The sequence below is a fragment of the Rousettus aegyptiacus genome, unplaced genomic scaffold, assembly GCF_014176215.1.
Source record: "Rousettus aegyptiacus isolate mRouAeg1 unplaced genomic scaffold, mRouAeg1.p scaffold_m13_p_2, whole genome shotgun sequence".
Classification (NCBI taxonomy): Eukaryota; Metazoa; Chordata; class Mammalia; order Chiroptera; family Pteropodidae; genus Rousettus; species Rousettus aegyptiacus.
In genome coordinates, this window is record NW_023416295.1 from 166,314,609 (window position 1) to 166,332,900 (window position 18,292).

The following is an 18,292-nucleotide window of genomic DNA, read 5'->3' on the forward strand; positions in this document are numbered from 1 at the left end:
GTCTCTGTCTCTCTGTCTGTCTCTGTCTGTCTCTCTGTCTCTCTGTCTCTCTCTGTCTCTCTCTCTCTCTCTCTCACACACACACACACACACACACACTCCATACACACAGGGTTGATTCTCATTATTCGTAGCTGTTATGTTCCATAATGTCGAGCAGACACTGAATTAGTGAATACTGAGCCATGCTCCTAGGGGATGGATGGAGTTAGGTTCCTTTAAGTGTCTGGTCACAACATTTTTATCAACTGAGCAATACATACCCTTATTTTACGTGTGTCCCTGTTTAAAGACACCTTATGCAATATGTGTTGTCAACTCATTAGCGCTGGATTCATAGCCAACGGCACTGTAACGCGGCCCTGAATGACGTTTATCTAACATCTATTTTCCTCACAAGGGACATCCCAGCCTTCCTGCGCTTGGGAACACCAGACAGCACTTTAGCACTACCCTGGGGGGGGGGGGCGCATTTTATACCAACAGAAAAGCACAAAGAATGTGCAACTGTGGCAGCAGCTAGAAGGGGGCACCTGCGAACGCTGTGGGAGCCGAGACAGGGGCCGGGACGTGCCTGCTTCGGCCTCCGTTCAGAGCGTGTGGGGCGACTCGAATTACTTGCTGCTCTGCACGTGTCCGTGAACGGCCGTGAACAGCTGCGAGCCTTGATCTGGGGGTTACAAATCGATCTGGCGAGTAGGCGAACTTGCGAACACAGAGCCCGTGAGTAACGGGGATTGACTGTGTACGTGGCGCTTGCAGAGTCAGCCTCACGCCGAAGTCTCCGAGGAGGAAGCGCAGTGCCCGAAATGTTCATTAAGGTGGCAGGGCCTGAGAGCTCCCCTCCGGAGGGCTCATTTTGCTCAAGAGAAGCGGAGAGTATCCGAGGCTGGTGGTCGTCTAGAGGGAGTGGCAGGGCAGGAGTCGAGAGGGAGGGAGGTGCCGTGGCCGTGGTCCCTTCTTCCCCCGAGCCACCCCCCTGCTCTCACTCGACTTGGCTTCCGCTGAGCATTAAACACAGTGCGTCTCCTCTCTGGCGGCCTCCCAGATGCTAGGGAACCTCCTGATCTCTTAACTGTTCCCCTGGGCTCCATTCCTCCCTCTGCCCATTTTCTAGTCCTCCCTCTCCATCACGATGTTATTGGCCCACCTACGCCCACTTAAACATTGACAGCGCTGGGAAAGCTCGCCGAGTGAGTCAGCCTGAGAGAGGAGACCAGAGTCCAGGTCACTCGGGGTTGATGACAGCAGCAGCCCTGGCCAAGCAGGGGTGTGCGAGACGCCTGGGCTGGTGGAAACATTGTGCTTAGAAGCTGCCACCTCGACCCCCCAGAACAGACAGGCTGTCTGCAGGGGTGACTCAACCCTGTCATTTACCACTCCAGGCTCCTTTAGGACAACAAACTCTGTGCATGCGTGGGGTAGTGTTAGGATAGCTGTGACCATGGCAATGCCCTTCGCCTCTCCGGGCTTAGGTACAACCCCAGGCAGTCTGGTTGTACCCCAGTTGTACCCCAACTCCACCACTTACTCCTTGCGCATTGGCCTCCTCATCTGTAAGGCGAGGATACTGACAGCATCTTCCTCACAGAGTGGTTAAGAGGATTGCACTCAATGACTGGACATAAAGCACTTAGAACAATGCCTGCACTGAGTAAACTCTATAGAGCATTAGCTTTTGTTATCGTGGTTATTATTATTACTACTGTTTTTATCTCTAAAGTATGAAATGGGGCTCGATGATCTCAAAGGTCCTTTTTTTTTTTTTTTCCCCTTCCTGTTCTTGTTGTGTGGCCTTGGGCAAGACCCTTCTCTCTGGGGCTTCAGGTTCTTATCTTCTAAGCAAGGTGCTAGGACTTGAACCCTGAAAGTCTGTGCATTTCTGAACTACAAATAAGGGTGGGGTTAGTTTGTTATGTTGACCTCTCTTGGTGATGCCGCTGAGATAAGCAGTTACGTAAGCAGAGTAAGTTTATAGTTGTAGTGGATTTTTAAAGTTCCCATTCACCGAGCATTTACCACGCATCTCCCTAAGCCTTGATCGGTTCATTCTATCATCATTACAAACCCAGGAGGAAGATTATTCTCCAAATTAGAGATCAGGAAACTGAGGCGCAGAGAGATCAAGCAGCTTGCCCAAGGAATAACAATCAGTGAATAGTAAACCCACATTCAAGCCAGAAACTCAGATTCTACAAACTTTACCCCCATACTATCCTGGCAATTGGCCTTGGCCTTGACTTCTAATCTTATGATGGTAACATGATTTTATGCCCCTGCTTTCAATGGACTGTTCTTAGTATTGATTAAAACCACAGATTCTCATCGTTTAAGATAATGTAAGAGTTATCTGTGTGACGTCTTAACCTTTGGGAGGGCCACAGGCCCTGCGAGAACCTGAAAAAAGTTACGGACCCTCTTCCCTCCACAAACTGTTCACACCACATCTGCACACAAATGCATACATAGATTTGTCTCAACTTCAGGGGGTTCAAACATCTCAGGCTAAGGATCTCATGCAATGATTATATTCTCTTGAAACTCCCATTAAGTCTTCATCGTTGCTCTAATTCTGCATTGATGAGAACCTTCTACCTCCAGGGGCTGTTCATTTCATTAGCACTCACCTTGATCACTAGAAAGTTGCTCCTTCAACACAGATGACGCCTGCTTTGCCCTAACTTTTCGCCCAGCTTTGTCTGCTGGGTTAGGTAGAATCAGTCCAATCTATATTCCCATGACAATTCTCCATGTTTCCGAAGATGCTGGCCACACCATCTCTGGCCCTTCCAGGCTCAAAGCCTCTTCTCTCAATGCTTCTACAGCTCATTTCTTCCTGGACACACTCAATTGGCAGTGGCTTTCTCAAACACCCAGGAGTCCCGTACAGCCCAGAGCTCAATACAATCTTCTGGATGCAGAGTGACCAGTGCGTACTCTGGATATCAGATCTCCATTAATATGTACCATGAGTGAATACCATTTTTAAAATCTTATTTACTTCAGAATATAACACTTATATGAAGAATTGCTCAGTATAAGAAACAACAGTTCAGTGGCTCTCACAACGCTAACATCCATATAACCACCAGCCAAGTCAAGAACTAGAAAGTCACCCACTTCTGCCCCATCCCAATGAGCACTCCTGACCTCCCCCACGAAGGTAACTTCTGCTCTTTTATGGCAATAATTTCCTTGCCTTTCGAAAAATTTTATCACCTAAATATGTATACCATTTAACACTGTAGTTTAGTCTCCCTGGTTTTTGGCTTTTATATAAATGGAATCATAGAAATAGGAATTCCTCCGTATCTGACTGACATTTCACTCAACGGCGTTTGTGTGATTCACACCCGTTGTTATATACAGTTGTAGTTCATTCATCTTCATTGCAGGAAATTTTTCGTTTGTCTGAATACACTGTAATTTATTTGTCTATTCTATTACTAATGGACACATGGGCTACGTCTGGGTTTTGGCGATTATGAATAAGCTGCTAGAAACTCTGCTGCACGCACGCATGCACTTAGGCTGGGCACACTTCCGAGGAGCACCGTGTGACTTCAGCTTAGTGGAAATATCAAGCTGTATTCTAAAGCTGTTGTACCAATTCACGTTTGGACCAGCTGCGCGCGCGCGCGTGTGTGTGTGTGTGTGCGCGTGCGCGCGCATGTATTGGTGTCCCCAACTGTTCCATGTCATCGCCAACACTTGGTATTATTAATCTTAATCTTTTTTTTTTTTTTTTGTTATTCTGGTAGTTATATAATGGCATCTCATTGTGGTTTCAACTTGCATTTCCCTAATGACTAATGAAGTGGAGTCCATGTCCATCTATCTCTTGGGCATTTATGGATTAGAGGTTTTGGCAACACCCTACTCATCTGATTCACACTGAACTTGTAGCCAAATGAAATAAAGTCTCTGACAGATGCTGCTGCTTAGTCATATCTCCCTTAGTGACTTCAGTTGGATTTTGGGTCCTTAGAGTAGGTTTGAAAATTCTTAGTAATAATGACAGATAATATTTATTGAGTCCCTGCTGTGTTTTAGGCACTGTGTGCTTGATACGCATAATGTCTCTTAATCCTCACGAACAGTTTATGAGGTAGATACTATTATCTTCAGTTACGGTGGGGGAGCTAAGGTCTCACAATGAACAGGTGGTGTAATCTAGATTCGAATCAACTCCCTTAGCCACTGTAACCTAACGCCTCTCAAAGACGGAAACATTTGACTACATCAAGAAAAACTTTAAAAATGATTAAAAACTGAATAATAAATGGATATGCAATGTCAAATGGAGAAAAACAGTTGCAAAATATGACAAAGAATTATCAATGGGCCTAATATGCAAAGAGTATTTACAAATTAATAAAAGGACAAGCATCTCAATAAAAAACGATCAAAGGTTTCTGGGGTTGGGCAAATCTGGGAAATCCTGTACACTTTTTCATGTTGTTTTACCCCTATGCATATGAATAAAAGTTATGACTCTGAGAAGTTCTGCTATAAAACTTACTTTAACACAGAGTTTCCCAAAGCTATTTGACCAAAATAGCCCTTAGCGTCCTGAATAATTATAATTTTGGGGACAGACTTTGAAACATGTGGAACTCTATAATAACCACTGCTTCCTCTGGTTTATAGTCTGGCAAAACTTTCAACAAAAGGAAAAGGAAATGAAATTAGTTTCGCCCAGGGTTTCTCAACCTTGACACGACTGACATTTTGGGTTGTACAATTCTTTGTTGTGGGGGGCCGTCTCAGGGATTGTAGGATGTTCAGCAGCACCCTTGGCCTCCAGCCAGAACATGCCAGATGCCAGTGGAATCTCTCTCATTCCTAGTTGTGACAACCAAAATTGCCTGTAGCTATGGCCAAATGCCTCTTGGACTGTAGAACACATCCTCCCCTCATATAAGAACCATTAGTCTAGTTTGACCGATTTCTAAAGAAGTTACGGTGCTCCCATGATTACTTCCTACCTGTCTAAGTGCTTCCCAAACTGCACGGCGTTTCACTGTATTTTAATTTCCGTGCTTTGTGATATCAACTGTTGTTTTAATAGAAGAGGGTGTTAGTCCCTCTCTTGTCTTCAAGTCTTTCTTTTTTGTTAGAATTCCTTACAGTTCCAGGCATGTCAAACAACCCATAGTTTCCTTCACGTGGAACTTTTTTTTCATCTTTCCATCCTTTTATATGAGTAAAGGGGGTTAACATGTAATTGAGGATGGTTTAGCAATTTCTCCCGCAGGGTCCTAGGTGAATTTCCAGCAACACTGAGTTTACTGACAACCTCTTCATCAGCTTCCCCCCTGGCCCCTGCTGGTCTCCAGCCAGACCATCTTTCTTCTCAAGAGAAGGCAGAAGTACCACAGAAGGTACCAATTTTATGTTTCTCCCTCTCAGCCATGAATATGACGTCATCTGCTCAGCTGGTATATCTAGACCATTTTTGATAGTTTTCTTATTCCGCACATACAAAGAAAAACCCTTTTCTCTTGATTGCAGCGTTTTTGCAAACCTGTTTATTCCTTCCGGTCAGTGACATTTTCTATCCATAGAGGTGTGTCCTCCTTTCCATGTTTTGGGAGTCCCGTTTGGGCCTGAGTTTCTCAGAGGCAGAGCGCCCCCCTCCTCCACCCCAACTCCCTGAAAAACTGCGTCAATCTTTTTAAGTATTTCCTTCTTTTTATTTCCTGTCTGGGATTATTTTAAGCTTTAGAAACAGAATTCAATTCTTGGGAATCCTCTAACTTTACCAGAATAGTCCATTATGGTGGCAGTGGGTGGAAAGAAAGGGACAAGTTTGAGAAACATTGAGAACGGGCAAGTGACAAGACGTGACGACCGTTTGGATCAGGAGGAGAAGCGGAGATGACTCCCAGATTTCTGTTTTGAGATGGTGAAGGGACTGGTGGTTCCTGCTGCAGAGAGGGGCACAGGAGGAGGAGGATGAAGCTGAGGAGGGGGAGAAGGCTGTCTGGGAAGACCGTGGGCATGGTCTGGGATGTTTAGAGTCGGAGGTTTCCATGGGAGACAAGGTGGAGATGTTGAGGAGGTAACTGGATTTAAAAGCCTGATGCTCTAGACAGGACACGTGACTGAGGGCTGCTGGGATGCAGATGACCGCTGGAGACGAGGAGGTGGATTAGCACTCAGATGGCATGTGCTCATGGAAGAGACACGGTTTAAGGCAGTAGGAAGAAAGGTCCTTGAAGGAAACTGTGGTCAGAGAAAGAGGAGGAGATTCAAGAGAGGAGCATCACTGGAGAAAGAGTTTCGGGATAGAAAGGCTGGCCAGATGCTTTAAATGATGTAGAGAGGTCAATTCAGATAAGGACTGAAAAGTGCCTGCTGGATTAGCGGTCACTGGGGACCACGGGGAGGGCAGCCTCTGCCGAGCGGAGGGGGCTGGGAGGAGAGGCGGTGGGGAACAGACACAAGGTGGCTTCTACGGGAGGATTCACTCATCCATCCACTCAACCAACAAACCAAGGGGCCACTGTGCACCGGGGGTCACTATGGGATACGGTAGTGGGCAACAGGCCAAAGTCCCTGCACTCACACCGTGTGCTTTTTAGGGAGATGTGGTGTGGCGGGAGGGCTCAGTTTAAAGGCAGCTATTAGAATCACCGTCATTCCACAGATGAGGAGTCCCGGAGGAGTGGAGCGATGGCAACTCGCTCAGGTTCACACAAACGCCAGAGCTGCGCGTGCCCTGCCTGCCTGGCTCTTCCGTTCTTTGCTGCCTGAGGGGGGGGGGGGGAGGAATTTAGGTGGGAAGCGGTGATGCCTTATCACGGGGTGGGGCAGGTGCAAGGCGCGGGATTATTTATGGCCCAGCTGGGCCGCCTCAGAGCAAGGTTTCTACTGGCTCCTGCTGTCCTTGATCTAAGATTGCCCATATTGGGCCTTGTGCTTGGGCCCAGGTCCCTCCAGTGGGCACCGAGATCCGCATGTTCTCATGTGACTCTATTTAAGTCGGAAGTTTGAGAGGAGGCCTGTGGGAGCCCCCTTCCCCACATGTCCCCATGTGCCCTCTCCTCTTACTTAGGAATAAATCTCCATTTCTTGTGGGGACCCTGATCCATAGGGTTTGAGTGGGGCTGAATACACCTCCATATCCACTTGTTAGGGGTGGGCACGGGAACCCAAACAAGGCTGATCAACGTTCCTCCATTAGATGAGCTATAGAGATGCTGGAAAGAGACAGGGCCTTTCTTTCTCTAGTATGGTGAGCTTAGGGTCCAGGGTGGGCCACCCAGAGCCATGTTGATTGACTACCTAAAGAAAACACCGAGTAGAGATGAACGGAGTCAAATGATAGAGGAGACTGAGCTCTAATGATATCCTTTGAGCCCCTGGATCCAGCTCTGTTCTAATGTACCAAGAACTATTCCAGACTTCCTGACGGCTCAAACCAATGCATTATCTTTCCCCCCACAATTCCAAGTTGAGTTTCTACATTTGCAACTAAAAGAATCTGACCAATATAGTTTGTCATGATATGTCAGCTGCGACCGTGTAAAATATATTGTTTACTTTTGCAGAAGCTAACTGACTCCAAAGACGTCCTCCGTGGAGCCACATGCATTTGCCATCTTATAGATGTTAGCCCCACAGGTGACAAAGAGATGAGTAAGACATGAGATTATAGTGTAGCCATGGAGATGATGACAGGAACAAAAGAATCGCCAACTAAAAAAATGCTTTACATTCACTTCCCTGGAGCCACAATCGTAGGCAACAATTCGCCAGCAATTCCAGGTAGATTTCCACAAGTATGGACTGAGCTGGAGAGAGGTTCCATGCTACGTAGGCTGGGAGGGGCAGGAAGTGCATTCTGGGACCTTCTGACACTCTTTTTTTTTGCGGGGGGGGGGGGGGAGATGGGCTAAGGTGGGGATGGTGGGGGACAGAGAGGGAGGGAAACAGGTGGTCTGGGGAAGGTGTGCGAGCGTCGACGTGAGCGCGAGAGCTGCTTCTCTTACCTTTCCCATTCCGGCGTGGGCGTGTCCCAGCTTGACCACCACAGGGAAGTGAGGGGCCGTGACCTGAAAGACACAAGAAACGATCACCCACTGCTACCTTAGAGATCCTGGGCCCTGCCTGTTCTGTAGGAAGAGTCGCTCATCTGATATCGTCGGGAATCCCTACAAGAATGCTTTGGCAGGTGGTCCTCCTGCCGCGGTTCGAACGCCCCACATGCCAGCGCTCTTGCCTTCCACAGGAAGCTCCAGCTCTAAAAACCGGTCTGCCTGGGCACCCGCCAATTTAGAGAGCTAGCGAGGCAGAGCGAGCGGCCTCGTTTCACACCCCGGCTTGTGTGCCCTCTGACAAGTTACTGCATGGATCCAAAGCCTCGGTGTCCTCATCCGTAAGCTGGGGATCGTGAGTATCCATCCCATAGGGTTGCTGTGAGGATTAAACGAGTTACTGTGTGTGAAGCCCTTACACCGTAAGTACTCAGTGAATGACAGCTTTGACATTCCTGCCAGAGTTCTGCCTTATGTCGGTCCCCCCATGACCTTCAAATATCTGGAAACTCTCATTCCCTCCCCGAAGCCCTCGCTAGGCCACCCTGTGAGGTTCTTAATAATAGGGGCCATGCCCACCATGGGCACAAGAGTTTATTGGCCACATGGTGTTGGCCACTGTGCTGAGTACCTGCCCTGCGTGAGCTTTAGAGAGTTAGACGTACGAGGGGAGCAGCCTGGGCTGTTTGGCTCCCTGTCGCATCCCCAGCTCCCAGAACACTACCCGAGCCAGGAAAGGCACCGGCCATGGAATCTATGCTTCCGTCAGTCCTCCGAGCAAGGCCAACAAGGCAGGCACACTTCTCCCAATGATGGAGGAGGAGATCAGGCGCCTGCCATGCCCACGGCCGTTTGGCTAGGAAGCGAGGGAACCAGGTTCAGCCCGAGGCTCTGCATTGCTTCTTCATGCTCCTCCTCTGCTGTCTGAGATGTGTTTGCTCGTGTCTGGAAGTATGTTTGGAGTTGCCTAGGGGCACGGGCTATTACTTCCAAGCATTATACTGTCACTCCCCCGACCTGGGTCAGCCCCAGCCGGGGGTGGTAATCACGCCCCCTCTCTCTCTGCTGCACAGTTGTCTGTTCTGGCGCCTGTCGTTCTGTCCTGGGTGGTCCCCCGTCCAGTGCCGCCTGTCCCGATGTTCTGGGAGCCTTGAGAGGAGGAAGCCAGCTCTTTCCTCTTGGTGCCCAGCAGCTAGTCTGACATGGAGACGCTGCTTTAGCTGCTGAGAAGGGTCTGCTGTGGGCCACGAAGCCATTCGACGAACCGCATCTCATTTTACCCCTGCAATGGCTCTCTATGAGGCAGGCGGGGAAGGTGTTTTTATTACCATTTCGCAGATAGGAAAATCGAGACTCGGGGTAGCTGCTGACAAGGGGTGGGGCTGGGGCTGAACTAGTGTCTGTCAAATCCTCAGCTGGATGTGAACAGTTTCCTCTAAGGTCTAGCCTCAGGGCTTCCTGCGGCAGATGCTGAATCAAAGAATTTCCCCTTTATTCATGCTAAAATTTACTGCATCCTGTTGTCTAGAGTGAACAAATGCATCTTAAAAAGAGACAATGGGGTCGTTTCCAGAAGCAACATGCATGCACTATAAAAAGTTTGGAAAATATAATAAAGCGCTATGTCGTTATGTACAAAGAAGATAATACAAATCACCCTCAGACTTTTAATGGTTTTGGTGTATTATCCGATAGTCTTCTCTTTTAATTAATTTATTTTTTCTTTCAATTTGTTCTGTTCTTACAAAATTAGGAGTGCTGTGCATGTCCAATTTTGCTTCCTGCTCTTTCCACTTAATGTTACAGAATAAGCATGTTCCTAGCGGCAGTTTAATAGTTATGAAATATTTCACACATGAAAAAAGACTTAAAGAGCAATATTGTAAACATTGACTAGCTTAAGAAGCAAACCGTTGCCCAAATAGTCGAAGCATCTGATGTACATCTTTCTTCCCTCCCACCCGAAAGGTAACCATTATATAAATTGTATGTTTATTGTTTAGTTGCATATATTCATATTTGAACTATTACGTATGACCCCTAAAAATATATATATTACGCATTTTAAACCTTTCTGTAAATGGCATCAAAAGAATCTGTTGCTGTATAACTTTTTGAGTACACCGTGTGTGTGAGACTCATGGACGTCGATGTATACAGCACGGGTTCATTTTTAACTGCCGCGTAGCATTCCATTTCATGACCACGTTTCTATTTGTCCGTTTGCTGCTGATGAACATGCAGGCGATTTCTCTCTGTCCAATTATGAGCGATAACAGTACGAACGTTCTTGACAGTGCTCCCCTCTGCCCCCCGTAGGGGAGTTTCCCCAGGGCGCGGGCCCCGGGGCGGAAATGCTGGGCCAGCGCAAAGCTCGTCTCGGTTTCGCTGGGTGTTGCCCAGCTGCTCTCTGAAGTGGCCTCACCGCCTTGTGCTTTCCCCCAGCAAGGAAAGAGCTCCCAACACCTGATGTTGAAAGACGAGGGTTGTTAAGCGGAACGCATGGGCGCGTGGTCACCACGTGGCTTCTGTTCCCCCGCAGAATTGACACACCCAGCCAGCCATCCGTCCACGCACAGGCCTGGCCGCTAGCAGGGCTTCGGCGCCATCTCCTTGTAAGATGGAGCGTGAGATGAGAGGAAACGGGTGTGCTCTCTCTTCCCCTCCGCCCCTCCTAGCCTAATAATTTCCCCACACGCTGACGGGTACCGGAAAGAACATGAATGTTGGAGTTAAACGTACTCTCTGTCTAATCTCGGGTTAGATGCATAACCTCTCTCAACCTTAGTTTTCTAATCTGCAAAATGGGGATAAGGCCCAACTCACAGGACTGTGGCGGAGGGAGGAGAAATAAAACAAGGAAGGTAAAGCTGCTTAGCACCACGTGGAGTGGGGTTGAGAGGAGGAAGGCGCCAGCTCTAACTCTGTGGGGCGACGAGGGAGGTGAAGGAGGGCTGGATTGTGGAGGAAGGAGAGCAGAGGCCCCAGGTGGTGTGGGAGGGAGGGAAATGAACTCTAACAGAGGAAGACCAGGCGCTGTACCAGAGGGAGTAATCAGAGGTGATCAAAGTCTGGAAACTTGAATCTGAAGGAACCTTAGCGATAATTTTTTGCCTAGCTTCTATGTTACCGTGTTGTGATAGGTAGAATTTCTAGGAATACTCCTCAAGATGTCCCACCTCAATCTCTGGAGACTGTGAATGGGCCAATATCATACAATAGTTGTTCTACGTGAGAGAACAACTATTAAAATAGGGAGATTGTCTGGGAGGGCCTCATTAAATTACACGAGCCCTTTAAGGCTGAGAACTTCCTTGGGCTGGTGGCAGAAGAGAAAGGCAGAGAGATGCAAAGCATCAGAAAGACTCAGCACACCGTTCCGGCTTTGAGATGGAGCTGGCCACGTGGTAAGGCATGTGGCAGCCTCTACGAGCTGAAGGTGGTCCCCGGCTGACAACCAACAAGGAACGGGGACCTCAGGCCTCCAGGTGCGAAGAATCGAATTCCACCAATACCAGAAACGAGCTTGGAAGAGACTCTCGAGCTTCAGAGGAGAAGCCAGCGTGCTGGCGCCTTGGTTTAGGCTTCACGAGACCCTAAGCAGAGAACCTTGTCACGCCATCCTGGACGTCTGATCTACAAAACTGTGAGATAATAAAGGGGTGTTCTTTTAAGCTGCTAAATTCATTAAAGCATGGGTCCCCCTAAAAACTGAAGCCCAGAGAGTGAAGTGATTGTTTTCATGCCATACCATAGCAGAACCAGAGATCAAACGCATGTGTTTTGACTTTTAATCGGGTACTTTCTCTGCCAAGGCACACTTCTCTGGGTACCATATGCTTATCTGGGGTGCAATAAATGCTCTCCCTTAATCATAATGATCAATAAAATAATATCAAATCAATCAATTCAGTGGGTGTTAGTGGAGTGAGGACTACGTGGCTGGCTCTGTGTTTTGTGCTGTGCAGGACGCACATGGTTGAGACAAAATTTTTATCTTGGAGAGATGGGCTGGATAGCCAAAGAGCAGAACAAGGCAACTTGGTGGGCAAGTCTGGGTGGCTGGAGCCATAAGCAAGTCTTCATAGGAAAGGAAGGCTCTGAGGATTCTGAAGGATGAGTAGGTTGCGGGTAGGAAGAAGGCTCAGCATTCCTCAAGGGCTGAGTGGTACACTGTCATGATCTCCCCATGGTGGGTGTTTAGATTCTTTGCGAGCTATAATGCACAAAGACCCGTTGGAAGGAAGGATTTATATTATGATGCTTCATATCTGCAAAAGTTTTACCTGTAATAAAGCTGTTTTGGACATGATTGCTAACGAGAAGTATATATTTAAACTGAGTGGTCTTCTCCAGCATTCTTCAATAAAATAGAAGGAGGTGTGTACATAGTAATTGTCAGAAACAGTAGAAATTGTGTCTGGATTTATAGGACCCAGAAAGTCAATTCAGAAAAATTGGAGAATTTGTAGTAACATATTTCAAAGAAAGTATTTTGAAAATTTATTTAAAGCAACGAATTTTCCTGATGCCAGGGGAAAGTTTCTTTTGCAATTTTTTTACTTCGACTTGCCGAGAATCACGTTCTTTTTAGAGCTGGCTGGCAAGGCTCCGGGCTGGTTTTGAGGGAAAGGAAGAGGCAACTTTAGGGCCAGATTATTGGGGAAAAACTTAAAGGAAGAGTTTCTGTTGCTTGCAAGAGCCGTGGGGAGATAGCTCAGTTCTGGGATAGGAGAATGATCTGCCAGTCGCGTGCAGGATGAATCATATCGGGAGAGACGGTTGGGCCAGAGACCAATTTGGAATTGATTACGACTAACGCAGAAGTGCCCCCGGTTGGACCTGGACTGGAATGGGGTTGATGGAGAGAGAGGGGGCGTTCCCAAGGGTTTTTCTTTCTTCTTCTTTTTTAAGTGACACTTTTTAAAATTGGAATAACAGTCTTCAAATGACTATAGATATTCAAGATGGATTGTCTACTTACTACCTCATCATCTAAATCCAATCAGGGTCTTGGTCCACATGATAATCCTCATTTATATGCCCACTTAAAAATAGGATATTCTGCAATAGTATTAGAGATAGAATTTTACATCTGTCTTCTCCCTTGACATTACTCATTAATTTTTTTTTCCTATTTTTGCCCGAGTCTTATTTTTTCCCTCATCTGTCTCCCCCTCTTCCCAGCCCTGGTAGCTGATCTCACCCTCCTGGGGTGTCTGGTGTATACTCCAGCCCATCGTTCCTCGAGCTCAATCTTTGCAAACGTGTATACACATATATGGTTTAACTTGATATTTGTCATTTCAAAAATGGCTTTTTTTCCCCCACTTAATATTACACCGTGCACACTTCCTCTCCTCTATCAACAGGCACATTCTTAACCCAGTAGTTCTGATAGTTTCCCAATACTCCACAGGACACGTGTGCCTGCAATTCTTCAGCCCTTTTCCCGTTGATGGACATGTGTGTAATTCTCTCTCTCTGCCACTGCAAGCATGATCACTGAATACCTTTGTGTGCATGTCCTTATAAACTAGAGTCTCGATTCTTAGAGGCCAGGCCAAGTGCTTTTCAAGGGGAGAACCAGGAGAATCTGGAGACATTCTGATAGGTTTCTAAAGTCATTCGTGAGGGCTTAAGAAATGAAAGTGGGTGCCCTGGTATTGCCCGCTGGATGAGTCTGCCCACCATATAATCTCCCAGGCTAATAACAACTACATTTATTGAGTGTCTTGTAACGGGACTAGGCATTTTATATGTTAGCTTCCCTCCCATTCCCCATGCGGTAGGTAAGAAATCAGAGGCAAGCCACTTGCCCAAGGTCAGACAGTCGAGGAGCGGTGGGGCTCCCCCACAGCCACATGTGACTTCTCCCCGCTCCCCCACTTCCCTTTCCCAAGCTGTTCAAACGTGTTTCAAAGGCCATTCCCGTTTCCACTCCTTCGCGACATGCCAGCCCCTTCCCGAACACAGACAAGTCACCGACTCGCTATTTTCTCTCTTCCCTTCCCAACAATAGTTGTACTGCTTCCCCTGGGGACCGCAAGCCCTCACGCTTCTCACAGGCGCCCCCTCCCTCCTCACATGCCCCCGGGGGCCCCAGCGGTCACCACTGCCCATGGCAAGAGAGGCCTGACAACCTTTGAGAGGGGGGCGGATCAATCTTTTGAAATTCCAGATCCTCCCCCTGATAAGGGCCCTGTTCAAGTCTCCCAGGAAATCAAACTAAGTGGGGGTGGCCCGGCGCCCATGCCGGGCATTCTCTCAGCACTATGGACCCAGGTGGGCACGGTAGCGACCTCATCGTCAAGCCGTGGGATTGGAGAGCTGGGACCTGAGCGATCTGTCTGGTGCTGCTTCTACCGAAGGAGGCGATCCGCTCTACATGCATGACTTCCTGGAGATTTAAATGCGTAGTGCCCGCTTCCGGCTAAGTGATAGGGAAGGCAAGGCTTGGGAGAGTCTGGAGGAGGGAATCAAGGGCCAAAGAAGTCCGGGAAGGTTTCAAAAAAGACCTGGGCCTCTATTCCAGGCCTGCGCGGCTCTGCCTACTCCAGTCCTGGCCCCCTCGCTGTCTCAGCTCGGGTTTCTCCCTCCTCCCACCCCAACATCTGCCTACCAGTCAGGTTCCGAAGCCCCGGCCTTGCAGTTCTTTACCGAATGGGCCACACTCCCTCCCGCCACAGGGCCTTTGCACACGCTGCTCCCGTTTTCTGAAAGACTCTTCCTAGCGCTCTTCCAGGCCGATCTCTTCTCATACTGAGACCTCAGTTGAAATTCTCTGTCCCTAGAGAGTGCTCCCCTGGCCGCTGGTCTAAAGCAGGTCCTTCCCGTTATCATCTCTGTCGCATCCTTTATAGCGCTGGCCACCATGTGTAGTTATATGTTCATGTCCTTGTGTCCATTGCTCCACTCCGCTGTAGGTGTTTTGATACAACCAGGTGCTTTGCTGGTTTTGTTTACCGCGTCATTGTCAGGCTCCACACAGGCCCGGCATACAGTAGACGCTGTGCGCGTAGTAACTTTGTTAGACGCAGCCTCCCACGGCAGGGAGGGATGTCACGTGCAGACGGGCAGTGTCAGAAAGGATTTGGGGACAAGGAGTTGACAAAGTTGGTTTAAGTGGAAGGCTCGTTGGGGAAGCAGTGAGAAGGCTCGTATGGGAAGTGGCAGGCTCGAAGCGGCCCCCATGCCACAGGTAGGGTTCGGGTTGTGCTCTGTGGGCATTGGGTAGCGATCGAAGATTCGCGTGCAGAGGGTAGATGCATATAAAGCAGTTTTAAGGAGACTCTTCAGGAGGCTGTGGCAACAACGGCTCCCATTTTCGCAGCACTTATGTTGAACCAGACACGGTGCTAAGCACGTTATATATTTTGCCTCATTTAAATCTCTTGACACTTCTATGAGGCAGCTCCTTTTTTAATCCGCATTTAAGAACATGAAGGCCCAAAGAGGCGAAGCATCTTGCCTAGGATCACTCAGCTGGAAGGTAGGGGAGCCCGGATTCGGCTAGAGCCACCGGCCAGAGCCCGCCGCTCTGCCACCAGAGCCCACTCCGCTGCTTCTGGGTAGTCACGCTCTCTGCCGCCAAGTGCTTCCCATGTGCTCAGATCTGTGTCCACGCATTTAATTTGATTCGAGCGGGTGGGTGGAGGCCAACGGACTCACTGGTACAAGACTGGCTTCTGGAATAGCCAAGCGGTGGTTCAGAGCTCGGGGGAGCAGCACGGAGCCAGAAGGACCCCGCAGAGTTCACATCCCGTTCCAGCACCTACGGTTGCGAGCTGTCGGGTAGGCCACTCACCACTCCTCATCCACCCAGTAAGGAGGTCACTTGAGAAGTCGACATTATCGTAGGTGTCAGGTACCAAATGGTCATTGCCAGCGGAGAGGTTTAAGGACAGAAAGAGGACGTCCCAGGCCTGGCACGTAGTAGGATGGCAACCCACACTGGTTTCCTTTCCCTTCACATCTATGACCAGCGTGGGTAGGGGGACTTCAAAGGCCGATCGACGGGACTCGGTCACTTCTTGGAGACAGAAAGGGGAGAAAAGAGGAGAAGGCCTGATGCCCAGGTTATCAGCGGGAAGCATGATAAAGCCTTTGACAGAAATGGGGCAGCCCGGACACGGGGTTTGTGACAGGCATTAAAAAAAAAAAATCGTTTGAAAGAGAGAAGAGAAATGTCCTGACAGCTGCTGGGTGTGTGGTATCTGACAGAATCTCCGTGGAAATGAAGCACCGAAGATACAGATATTGCTGTCTGAAGTGAGGAGAAGACACAAGACGACCTTCGATAATCCTTTCCAATACTTTCATATTGTGACAGACCTAAAAGACGCCACCTAGATGACTGACACTTCTAAAGAGAAAACGTGGCGGGACAAAGTCCCTCACCGTGGCTCACGGGGAGGGCGCTGTGTTTTCTGGCCCCCACCTTCTTCCCCAGCCCCATCGTACTTACGGCCCCCCAAAAGCCTCTCTGTCCCACCTGGCTGGCTTTCTTTCTGACCTGGATGCCAGCTTTGCTCCCTCTGGCCACGGGGCCTTTGCACATGCTGTTCTCGTCACCTGGCATGCTGCCCCTGCTCCTCCCATCCTTGCTTCCGCTTCCTCAAGAGGCTGGCTCTCGCCGCCCTACCTGGGTCATGCCTCCTCCCCTCTTTCTCCTTCGTAGCCTTCCTGCCATTTTGAATTTATCGGTGTGATTGCCGGATGAATGTCTGAATGCCTCCCAAGACTGAGCTCCGTGAGAAGCTGTGCGTCTGACCCTGTTGCTGTTCATCATCGAACCTTCGGGCCTCTCCTGAGTTACAGACCTGCCTCCTGAACTTGGCCCCCAGGTGGTTTCGCAGGCACCTCCAAATCAACATTTCTAAGCGACCTCATGAGTTCCCACCAAAAAATGCTTTCTCCTTTTCCTGTATCCCGACCTGGGTCAACAGTCCTACCACCCAGGTGCCTAAGATAGAGATCCCACGTGCCTTCTTCATTCTTGGGTCTGGCACATAGGAGGGGCCCAGGAGATGTTTGCTGAGTGAGGTCTGTGGTCTCGGCCCAGTTGAACGTCCTCTGCCCTTACAATCCCACCTCTGAACCCTCTGTATCACCTCCTCCCACTTTAAGTATTCTTGGAAAAATACTGGTAGCATATTTAGAAAAATTAAGCTAAACCTGCCCTACCGAAATACAAACATTCTTTTCTTTTACATTTCCTGTTTCCCTGAGAAACGGAATACTCAGAAATAAACCAATAGGATGGCATATATTGGTCTGTAAATACGCTTTTCTCGTTCTCGCCCGTGTGATGTTTGTGGCAGAGAATGCTCAGGCTGCCTGGCCGTCTCCTCTCCGTGAGATTCTCCCGGGTGCCCCTTACAGTTCAGACAACATCCCCAGCGAAACGGGGCCTCTGGGAGGGTCTGCACTATCCAAAGTGTTGACCAGCCTGAATCCCATGGGTCTAGGCAGCCACGGATTTCAAACCCCCTAGGTTTTCTGTCATAATTTTCTTTTATTCACGGTATTGTTCTGGCTCCATTTCTAGGTGGGAGAAAAGCGCCCTTTACAAGTCAGATGATCTCGATATAGGAAATTATTTTTCCTCTTCTTAGTGACTTCAGAAAACAGCTAAATAATAATAGCAATACTTTAGTATCCACATATGTTTTTGGTTCTGTTTATGTTCACACATGTAATCACTTAAGATTAAAGTAAATATAAAATTTTGGTTAAAGTTACTCTTACTGGTGTTGCATAGAACAAATACTGTTTATTTGGGGCTATAAGCAAAGGGAGCTATTTCCTCTGGTTCAGGGAAACTTTGTGTGAAATGTCGTAGAATGAGGAGAAGGAGTGAAAGTAGGCCTTGAAGCCAGATAGACCTGAGTTTAAACACTACCAGCGTCTCTTCCTGTTGGAGCACCTTTGGTCAAGTTCCTTAGCTCCTCTGGTGTCAGTTGCTTTATCTGGAAATGGGAATAGGTCCACCGGCAAGTCAGGTGGTCTTGAAGATTTGAGTTTGTAAGCCAAATACGTGTGACCTATAGCTGGATCCTAGCCAGGCATTCTCTGGGTGTAATTTGAACTAATATTCACTTAAAATGAATCCAAAAAGCTCCAAATTACCACCTGCTGGTTATGAGCTTTTTGAAAAGGTTTTTTTTGTTGTTGTTTTTGTATGATGCTTTGTAAAAATCTGCTTTGAAAGTATTTTAAAAATTAACATGAAATTGATGTGATGGATT

At 48.2% G+C, this 18,292-nt stretch overlaps 1 protein-coding gene across 7 annotated transcripts in view; it reads right to left on the reverse strand.

The window, feature by feature from the left end:
* Positions 1-18,292, reverse strand: part of SYN3 (synapsin III) — a 400,752-nt gene that overhangs the window by 52,769 nt on the left and 329,691 nt on the right. For all 7 annotated transcript variants that reach the window (XM_036236074.1, XM_036236076.1, XM_036236073.1 and 4 more), the window contains one exon: positions 7,998-8,060. In XM_036236074.1, the coding sequence (XP_036091967.1) occupies positions 7,998-8,060 (63 nt within the window). The remainder of the gene's footprint in view (positions 1-7,997; positions 8,061-18,292) is intronic.